Raw genomic sequence first — 11,367 nt, forward strand, 5'->3', positions numbered from 1 at the left:
CCATCTCCATCTCTGCTCGGTCTCTACCATCTCCATCTCTGCTCGATCTCTACCATCTCCATCTCTGCTCGGTCTCTACCATCTCCATCTCTGCTCGATCTCTACCATCTCCATCTCTACATCTCGATCTCTACCATCTCCATCTCTACCATCTCGATCTCTACCATCTCGATCTCTACCATCTCCATCTCTGCTCGATCTCTACCATCTCCATCTCTACCATCTCCATCTCTACCATCTCCATCTCTACCATCTCCATCTCTACCATCTCCATCTCTACCATCTCCATCTCTACCATCTCCATCTCTGCTCGATCTCTACCATCTCCATCTCTGCTCGATCTCTACCATCTCCATCTCTGCTCGATTTCATTCAGAATTTGCTAAGAAGCTAGCACATGAAGATGTACAGGGAGTACGCTACAAACAAACATGGATGACAGCAATCTCTGTGGCTGGTCCACAGTTGTTTTATTTAATTAATTTTAAAAATGTATATTCCACATATCCTGCAATTCTATGCGGTGTACAATAGAACATCTAAATAAAAAGACACAAATTACAACCTTTTCATGCAACACATATTTTAAAAACAACAGAACATCATAATACAATAGACAGATTACAATATGACAAACATACAACAAACAACCACAAAACATCTCATTGCTTGTATTAGACTGAAACTTGACTGCTGGCTCGTTGCTCACTGCTACAGGTTGAAAAACATGCAGAAATAGACAAGTTTTCAACTGTTTTCTAAACTCTACCGATGAAGCTTGTCTCAGATCCATAGACAGCCTGTTCCAACAAATAGGACCCTAAACAGAAAAGATCACTTCCCAGCAACTCAGAAGTTTAACTACGTACAGGGAAGGCACATCAAGACAAAGCTTATCTTTTCAACATAAACTCCGTGAGGACACACAAAAGTGCACCAACATTCAAAAGTTTCAAAATTAAGCACAGTGTTTTCAATTCGATGCGAGCATCGATTGGCAGCCAGTGCAGGTTTTTTCAAAACAGGCGTAATGTGCTTATGGAATGCATTAATGGGTACTTTGAGGTGCTGTTAGGATTTCAAAGTTTTAAAGAAACTTTTAAAAACACAATTATTTGTCAGGGCATGTTTGGAGATCTGTTATAGTCTTGTCTGTGGGTTTTTTTTGATCTGGGTTTGTAGATTGTGATAGTTGGGATCAGTGTTCCCTCTAAGCGGGCGGGTGTTGTGAGCAAACTTTTTTCACTGTGAGCTAAAAATATCGGGCGCCAGCAAGTTATGAGCCAAATAAATATGTTGCTTTCTACCACAGAACTTCCTTACGTTTGTATGGAATCTATCCCCTTTCAACTTTAGAGAGTGCCTTCTCGTTCTCCCTGCCTTAGCTACTAAGTCTATTCCCTTCAGTACCTTGAATGTTTCTATCATGTCCCCTCTCAATCTCCTCTGCTCAAGGGAGAAGAGGCCCAGTTTCTCTAATCTTTCGCTGTACGGCAACTCCTCCAGCCCCTTAACCATTTTAGTTGCTCTTCTCTGGATCCTTTCGAGTAGTACCGTGTCCTTCTTAAAGTACCAGTGCTGGACGCAGTACTCCAGGTGAGGGCGTACCATGGCCCGGTACAGCAGCATGATAACCTTCTCTGTCTCTTCAGTCCAGCATCTGCCCCTTCCATTCACTGTCTGTCTTTCCCTGCCATCTCTCCTCCTGCCCCCCCCCCACCCCCCAATTTGGTCTAGCATCCATCATCTTCCTTCTGTTCCCCTCATGGTCTGGCATCTCTATCCTTCCCTCCCCCCTGTGGTTTTTAGCATATCTCTCTTCTCATTTCCTCCACTCAGATCTGATCATTCTCTGCTCTCTCTTCCCTTTTCTTCTCTGGTCTTCCTTCTCTATTTTCTGCCTCCATCTAAATTAAATTCTTTCTTACTATTTAGTCCCGTTTCCCTCTTTTCACTGTGTCTACACACAGCTTGTCACCCCTTTCCCTCACCCCCTCCATTATCTTACTATTTTCTTCCCCCTTTATTTATCTCCTCCTTCCATCCAGTATGTGTTCTTTCCCCACTTCCATTCAGCATCTGCTCTCCCTTCTCAACTGACATCCATCTGCCTTCTGCTCTCTCTCCCTTCTTCTCACTTCCATCATCTGTCCCCTTCTCTCTCTCTCTCATCTCCTCCATTCCATCATCTGCCCCTTCTCTCTCTCTCTCTCTCCCCCCCCCCCCCAACTTCCATCATCTGCCCCCCTTCCCCTCACCTTTGTGGGTCACTTTCTTTCCCCTGAGGGTGGCTCATGTCACAGGGGAAGCTTTGGCCGAGCAGAACCGCTTGATTGACAGTGGAACTTACTTGATTGATGTCGATGCTGGGGCCCGTTGCCGTTTGAAGGAAAAAAAAAAAGGTGGAAAAAAGGAACCTGTAAAGGCGAGAGGAAGGGAAACCTCCAGGACAGCTGCTTTTTGCCCTCCTTCAGCGGCCCAAGAGTTCAGACCAGCAGCGGCAGCTGTGTATGCTTTTAACTTCGGCACAGAGCTGCCCCTAATCAATAGTTTAGCGCGGTTTCATGAGGCAGCCTCGGGGCCTTTGATAGCCGGCCCGCTTCGATGATGCGATGTGGGCCGGCCTAGCAAAGGCCCCGAGGCTGCCTTATGAAACCGCGCTAAACTATTGATTAGGGGCAGCTCTGTGCCGAAGTTAAAAGCATACACAGCTGCCGCTGCTGGTCTGGAGGTGCGGAGACAAGGCAGGAGGCAAACGCGGTGGAAGGCAGGAGTCCCGGCGAAGGCAGGAGACCCGGCACAGCGACTGCAACAGGAAGTTGCAAGTCAGCTGACGCCGGCCTTTCGTTGCGGCGGGGACCGAATCCTTCGCGGACCGGCAAGATTTTGTTTGCGGACCGGCGGTTGAAGAACTGTGCTCTACACTGTGTGCGCTGTGACGAGAAACTTGTGCGCTGCGAGGTAATATTTTGTGCGCCAGAGCACCCCAGCGCAGCTTAGCGGGAACACTGGTTGGGATGCTATATTGTTGTATTGACATTATTTAGGTGATTGTTGTAATTCGCTTAGGTTTTTAAGTGGAATATACATTTTAAAAATAAATAAATTGCTCTTAGTGTATAGCAATAACTAAATATTTGAAGGTGTACAGGGGGTGATTTTATCTACACAAGTTGCAAAAATGCCTTATGAAGATTAAAGGAACACACTTAACCCCTGTTGCGGTTAGGTTACTGCCTCTACTGTGGTACCTGCACTAAATAATGGGAAAAGAAATGTTGTTACAATAACCACTGCTTGCCCTGAATCGGTAGCATAGAATCTTGCGATTCTTTGGGATTCTGAATGGAATGTTGCTACTCTTTGGGGTTGTAGAATCTTGCGATTCGTTGGGATTCTGTATGGAATGTTGCTACTCTTTGGGGTTGTAGAATCTTGTTATTCGTTGGGATTCTGTATGGAATGTTGCTACTCTTTGGGGTTGTAGAATCTTGCGATTCGTTGGGATTCTGAATGGAATGTTGCTACTCTTTGGGGTTGTAGAATCTTGCGATTCGTTGGGATTCTGAATGGAATGTTGCTACTCTTTGGGGTTGTAGAATCTTGTTATTCGTTGGGATTCTGTATGGAATGTTGCTACTCTTTGGGGTTGTAGAATCTTGTTATTCGTTGGGATTCTGTATGGAATGTTGCTACTCTTTGGGTTTTGGCCAGTTACTAGTGACCTAGATTGGCCACCGTGAAAACGGGCTACTGGGCTTGATGGATCTTTGGACTGACCCAGTAAGACTATTCTTATGTTCTGCGAACTGTATTATCCAGTCATACTTGGATAACCAGAAGTCAGCAAGTTAAAGTGACTTCCGTAGGATAAGAGCTTACATATCGGCAATTCTCTTTGCTTGTGATTCTCTGTTCTAATTGCCACCTCCCAAATCACTTTATTTACACACTCTTCTCTTTCTCCCTCCTATTCCAGGTACCTATGGCTTAGCTGTGACTTACTGTTGCCGTGGGGAAGAAGAAACTCAAATGTTGCAGATAGCTCAGAAATGCAAGCTGCAGCTGCAACCTTTACCAGGTACAATTTGGGCTTAATTTCTGGGGGAACGGCATGGAACACAGCTGTACCACTTCTTTTCAGACTCGAGAGTTACTGGGGTGTTCTGCTCCACCTCCATCCTTCCCACCAGCTTCCGGGAAAGAGGGTGAGACTGGAGCAGAGTAGAGAACAATCACTCTACTCCCGTATCTCCTATTGCTCCTGCTTCCAATCCACCCACTGACCCCTCCCCCCAAGCTCCATAGTTCACTTCCTTTCTGATTACAAATTACGTCCATTTTGGGGATCCCCAAGGATACAGCTGACTCTGACCCCTGACCCCAGTCACAGATGCTGATGTTCAGTATCAATATTTAGGAGTGCTCTAACTCGGTGGTTCTTAAACCTGTCCTGGGGACCTCCAGCCAGTTGGGTTTTCAAGATATCCCTAATGAATATGCATGAGGCCAATTTGCATGCCTGTCACCTTGATTATATGCAAATCTGCCTCATGCATATTTGTTAGAAGTAAACCTAACCACTACTGTTCGGGACTTCCAGTTTAATTAATAGCTTACTCATAATACTACTACACACTAATTAAGCTATTTTTTCTTTTTCTCAATTTTCATAAATATTTTAAATAATTTTTAAACAAACCTTTTGTTTATCAATCAATACGTAAACATATTATTTCCTTTTTATATCATTATTATACCATATACAATAAATTACTTTCCCCTAAACCAGGGGTAGAGAACTCTGGTCCTCGAGAGCCGTATTCCAGTCGGGTTTTCAAGATTTCCCCAATGAATATGCATGCACATAGATCTCATGCATATTCATTGGGGAAATCCTGAAAACCCGACTGGAATACGGCTCTCGAGGACCGGAGTTCCCTACCCCTGCCCTAAACCTTGCTACCCAACATACAACCTCATTCTCTCATCATGCACCCCTCCCCTCCCCACACACATTACATTAAACATATTACACCATAAAATAAAAGAACTTAATTAAGTTGATCAAAAATAATCCTGACGAGGGGTCTTAGCTGAATCCAAACTCTCGGTTCAGTGCTCAAGTTCAGGGCAACAAATTGCCTGTCATCAGTTCCTTTTCTTTAACTTGCTCAAGTCCCCTCCTCCGCTGGTCGTTTCTAAGTGCGTTATTCAGAGCAGAACAATCAACAGCCCAACATGGAGCATATTTGTTAGAGATATCTTGTAAACCCGACTGGCTGGGAGTCCCCCAAGACAGGTTTAAGAATTACTGCTCTAACATACAGTCGCTGTCTCTGAAATACAAACAATCTGAGTTAATTTAAAATCTAATTAATATGTGTGCATCCTGTTTTAATTAGTCCATTATTGCTTTGTGTTGTCACAGACTTTTTATTTGCTTTTTAATAAAGACACTGTCATATCCAATTATCTGTCTTTCAAAGGATTTCCACTCTCCTCGACATGCTTGAAAGTCGAATGTTTTAAAAATGATCCCTATAAAACAATTCCATCAGCTTCAGAAGTTGGAGAGCGGAAACCCTGCCTGTGAACGTAGATGTCTTTAAGATCCCAGACTACACCACTCCCATGGTCCCTTGAAATCTTTGTGAGATATGGATCTGCACATAGAAATGGTAGATTCCTGCAATCACCGTTAGCATGTGTATTGTGGTACAGTTGTGTAAATGCTGGTTGTTTTCTGAAACTGACACTGGGGTGTCTAATTGCAATTTTGGAGGGCCATAAACCAGCCTGGGTATCGTAGTATACATCGTATTTGCCTACAGCAGAGGCACTGCAGATGAATATCTAATGAATATTTATTAGGGATAGTCTGAAACCCTGGTTTGCTGCCCTCTGGGATTGTAGCTTTATCCAACGGTACAAGAGGTCCCACAGTCAGATGTGAAGAATGGGAGATTGAGGATCTCAGAAACCTGCTTGGAAATAGTCTTGGCTTAAGGTTCAATTACCTGACTGGTTCCAAATTTCACTATTGATCCTCTAAACCAGGGGTGTCCAATGTCGGTCCTCGAGGGCCGCAATCCAGTCGGGTTTTCAGGATTTCCCTAATGAATATGCATGAGATCTATTAGCATACAATGAAAGCAGTGCATGCAAATAGACCTCATGTATATTCATGGGGGAAATCCTGAAAATCCGACTGGACTGCGGCCCTCGAGGACCGACATTGGACACCCCTGCTCTAAACCTTCCCCTCTCTTGTGTTCAAAATTTCTTTATTAATGTTCTTTAAAATAAGTATTCCACCCAGCAGAGACCCAATCACTTATCTTAGAAAGATGCAGGAATCCATAGCCCAACGGGACCTGTTTCGCCAACTTTAAAGGCTTTCTCAAGGGTTCACTGGTGGCGCTGCATGTCTTTTAAACAAGCGTCACTTCTGATTAAGGCTGGGTGCTCACAGGCCTGATAACCTGGGCGTAGGTATCCCAAAGAGTTTGAGGTGGCCTAAGAGGCTCCAGCCTGGGAAGGGATATTTAGTGGCACGTAGTCAAGCAGTTTGCTTAATATCCACAGTCTAGTTAGCGCCAAGATGGTCTGTGGGCAGAGTTGGAGTGGACCCAGAAGATATGCGGGTTCCGACCATATTTGGTGCCAATGCCTACAAAATCGGACATGTAAATCCGCACAAGAAGCTCGGTTAGGAATTTAGGTGTGGCACTGAATGTTAACTGGCACCCACATTGCTTCCTGGCCTGCCAAGGTCCTGGGTTTTCAATGCTGATGCCTGGACATGGCCTGGCATTGAATACCCAGGTCTAATTCAGGCTTCAACAGCTTTAAAACCACTGACTGCCATGGGCTGAAGAATATTGCCCAGTTTGATTTGGCCAGCTTGAATAAAGTTCATTTTTCAGATCCCTCCTTCTGCTTATATTCCAATCCAATCCTTGAACTTACATACTATTCTTCCCAACAATGGGGCTCGATTCGGTTTACAGACGATTATATAACACAAGGAAAAACAAGATATTAAGGCACAGGAATCATTAATTGTTATCCTTATTTATATGAAGTCTGTCAAAAATTTCTGAAATAGAAAAGTTTTTAAAGTTTTCCGAAAAGTTGGTAAAGAGGTGAGAAGACTAACTTCAGCAGGAAGATAATTCCAAATTTTAGGAAAAGAAAAAGCAAAATGTCGACAAATCTTACCTAAAGCTTTAGTTCTCTTAATAGAAGGGAAGGCAAGTTTAAACAAAAGAATAGCCAATGGAGGAAAAAATCCCATATAGAATTTTAAATATTATGCTGGCACATTTGAATTGCATTCTCCAGTAAACTGGGAGCCAGTGCAAGGCTTTCAACAGAGGAGTAACATGCTCGTATTTACTCTTACGAAATATCAGTTTGGCCGCCGAATTTTGAATGAGTTGCAGCCTTTTCATATTACCCTTACTTAAGCTGATAGAAAGAGAATTTACATAGTTCAAATGAGCCAGTATAATTGCCTGAACCAAAACAGCAAAATGTTGCTGATGAAACGGCTGGGGCACGTTCCCATATGCCCTCATTAGTGAGATGTTACTGTACCCTCAAATTTCAATATCCGTATTGTTTGCAAAACCAAGCACCAGATGTCATTGCCAGCACCTACATTGGAGTAACATACCTTGGTGAATACACAGCCGGCATCTTTTTTTTTTTTGTGGAGGTAGCGGCAGGGACACATGAAGCTTCTCTGTCTTATAGTTTGCATATTTCTGCCCAAATGACTCCTCATTCCCTTAAGAGGCTTAATGTGAAACGCTCATGTCCCTAAGAAGAAGCTGTTACAAAGATTTTCACAGAAAGAAATATGTTTCACTGCTCATGCCTAACCAAGCGGGTTTTCTTTTCTTCTAATGCAGATCCTATTCCTCCAGGATTGATGGAGGAATATTTAGACTGGGATGTTGAAGTTACCACTCTGAAACCCACTGGCGATTCATTAAATGCTCACGTTTCACCCCTGCAAACCACAGAGGCACCAGCGCAAGCTGCAGAAATGCCCGTCATCGAGTTAACATCTCAGACATGCTCAATTGGGCCAAGTGAAACGTCTTCCAGGCCCGCAAAAATAAAAGTGAAGAAGCCTGTAAAACAGAGGCATTCATCTGTAGAAAACCCATCCTTTCTGGTAAAGGAGGGTACCACTGGAAACAGAAAGGGCCCAGGCTGTGACACAAAACAGAGAGCGATGTCTGAAAAGGCTGATACAATCAGTAGAGGTCTGCTTGAAGACAAGGCAATGTCAGAGAGCACACGTCCCAAAATCCCCTGCCTGTCTTCTTTCAAGCGCCAGCTTGACTGGGAAGCTAGTTTTTTTGACTTAGCTGAAGATTATGAACATTTTATTCAGGAAGGATTGGACAAACATGTAGAAATTATAAGGGTGTACACAGGTCCTGCCGAGCGGATAGAACATCAGAGTTCCAGAGAAGCAGGAGTGAATCGGAGTGAAGAGAGCGTGTTGTCAGATCACAGCAGTTCCTTGGGGAATCGTATGCTGCATGCATTATCTGGGAGTGATAGAGATTCTTCCAGTGCCAGCTTTTCTTCTGACAGCGAGGAAAACCGATCCTGCTCGGCCGAAGGTTTTACAAGTGCTAGGAAAGGAGTACAGAAGAGACCCACATGTGTCACAAGCTCTGGAGACGATTCTCTCCCTGCAGCCAGTGCAAGCAATGCACCCATGGCCGACGCAGATAGAACTAATATTGGTAACCTCCACCCCACTGTGAAAGAGGAGCACGTTGACAATAGACCAAATGAGAAGCATCACCTGACCCAAGAGAAGCCAGTGAAACAGAATGCCAAACGGACCAGAAAGAGCCAAATCAACCAAGCGCTCAGTCCACTAGCAAAAAGTCATAACAGGGGAAAGAGAGAGGAAGATTTGGACAGATGTTCTGAAAACCAGGAGCAGTTGCCTTTTGGAAGTCAGAGTTATGAGGAGTACTGGAAGTCTTACTATCAGGCTTGGCACAATTACTATGCTGTATCATCAAATCCATACTACCGAAACTTCTACAAGCGCTCCAGCTGGGTGACTGCTTATCAAATGCACTCGGTCTACCTCCGAGAGCTACTAAAAGAGTGAGCTGCAATGGACTTTGGTTGAACTTGGGGCAGAGTTCTTCCTTCTAGAAGCTCAAGTGCTGTGAATGTACGAGGTGTGATTAAAAAAAAATACGGTGAATGTTTAAAAAATAAAAATTATATATACAGTGTTCCTCCGTGAATTTGCGGTCTGCGGTTCGCTGTCCCGGTCATTCGCGGTATTTTCCGACCGCGAAGGGGAGGCAGGAGAGGGCAGCCGGAGCGCCAGCGAGTAAAGGGAATCACTTGCGGTATGCTCCGACCGCCTCTTCCTATACTAAAGTCGGGCCTCACCAATCAGGAGCTGCGTGTCAAAGCAGCTCCTGCGTGCCAAAGCAACTCCTGATTGGTGAGGCCCGACTTTAGTACAGGAAGAGAGGCAGTCGGAGCATGCCGCGAGTGATTTCCTTCACTTGCTGGCACTCCGGCTGCCCTCTCCTGCCTTTCCAGCTGCCCTTCTGTCTCCCCTGCCTAAAAACCGTATAACATTCGCGGGGGTTCCTGGAATGGAAACCCTGCGAATATCGGGGGAGTACTGTATTACAATAATAGACACATTGCCATTAATCCCTCTCAAAATACTCCCCCTTGCTTCGAACACACTTATCCCATTGTTCTTGCCACTTTTTGTTGTGCTATTGTGGCTGCCTCGATGTTTTGAATTGATTCAAATTGTTTACTTTTCATGGTCATTTTTGACTTTGGGAAAGAGCTAGAAGTCGTATGGTGCCAGATCTGGTGGACGAGGACACATCGTAATGTTTTCATTTGACAGAAATTGTCGTACCAGATGCAATGTGTGACGTGGAGCGTTGTCATGGTAGAGGATAAAACCATTTGCCCATTTCTCAGGTTGCACTCACTCGCCCTAGGTTCAAATCTCTTGTCAAAATGTTTTGAACGGAACCACAAGAGATGTTCAGATCCTCAGAAATTTCCCTAATAGTCAGTCGCCTGTTTCATTGAACCATTTCACTTACTCTTTCAACATTCTCTTGGGTTTTTGATGTTGAAGGATGTCCCAATCTCCCCTCATCTTCAACTAATTCACAACCGTTATGAAGTCGTCTTCATGGTCACTGCAGCATCACCATAAACTAATTTTAACATTTCGTGCATTTCTTTGGCACTTTTTTGCAGTTTGAAACAAAATGTCATGTTCGTGATCCATGATTTATGGCACACGCCTTCTCTCAGCCGTAGCTCACAACCGATTGACTTCCCCGAACAAGTTGAAACTTGTCACACACCGTTTCCTTTCCGTTGGATGGTGCTTGGCGGCAGCATTCACAGTATTTTTTTTTTTTGATCACACCTCATTTGATTATGTTTTGGGGGGGTAATCCTGTGGCAAGAGAATGCATACTTATACGACTGCACATCGATGTTCTCGGGCGGTAGAGCTGCAGTATAGGTTGTAACTTATAATGTACACGTGCACCTGACTTCTTGAGCAAGGGTAAATTTTTGTGCGAGTACATCTGTGCGTTAATCGGGATAGTTTTGGTTGTCTGTTTTATAAAGGCATTTAACCTATGATGTCTTTTTTTTTTGTAACATTAGGTTTGTCTTAAGTACCATGCTATAAAAATTACCCCCCACATGCTGTCTTTGCCCCTGTTGGCTTGTATTATGTATTCTGCGAGATGTTTGCTTATGAAGAGACTTGAACCGTGTCTTCAGAAGTAGCATCCCGCATTTCCTACAGACCAAGTGTAAGTCTCGTCTTTGCTTATGCAGAATTTTTGTATCTCCTGAAGTTTACATAAAGCAGGTGAGCATTGCAGTAGTGTTTGATGTTGTACCGTTTTTTTTTTTGTGTGTGTGTGTGTTGTATTTTTACTGGTACGCTGTGTTTAACTTGGCTTCTCAGAGAGTCATTAGCAGAAGCACCTGGAATCCCACTGATAGCTTTACCTGAGGGATTTTGATAGCCACTGGTGAGCTGTTCCAGGTTTCTTTTTTTTCTGTGAAATGGCATCATCACATCCTGCTACATATTAGACCTAAAAAATCTATATTAAGGAGCAGAGGAAACCTAACCCCAAAACTAGATTTAAACCTCTTCACCAAAATACTCTAAATAACCACTGTGAACACTCTTGTCATAGCAGAGAAGGAAACATTCTCAGATCACGGAGTGTCAGCAACACTAGCTGTACCCCACACTCCTCACAGGCATAAAAAACCTTCAGTGCTCTTTATAAAATAGTGTAA

The 11,367-nt window shown here is 43.9% G+C and overlaps 1 protein-coding gene across 1 annotated transcript in view; it reads left to right on the forward strand.

Moving 5' to 3' along the window:
• The window catches only part of DDX20 (DEAD-box helicase 20), a 29,873-nt gene extending 20,516 nt beyond the window's left edge, over positions 1-9,357 (forward strand). The window contains exons 10-11 of the mRNA XM_033919290.1: positions 3,980-4,081; positions 7,920-9,357. Of these exons, the coding sequence (XP_033775181.1) occupies positions 3,980-4,081; positions 7,920-9,151 (1,334 nt within the window). The 3' untranslated portion in view covers positions 9,152-9,357. The remainder of the gene's footprint in view (positions 1-3,979; positions 4,082-7,919) is intronic.
• Positions 9,358-11,367: the final 2,010 nt, after the last annotated feature.

The sequence above is a fragment of the Geotrypetes seraphini genome, chromosome 13 (genome assembly GCF_902459505.1).
Source record: "Geotrypetes seraphini chromosome 13, aGeoSer1.1, whole genome shotgun sequence".
Taxonomy (NCBI): domain Eukaryota; kingdom Metazoa; phylum Chordata; class Amphibia; order Gymnophiona; family Dermophiidae; genus Geotrypetes; species Geotrypetes seraphini.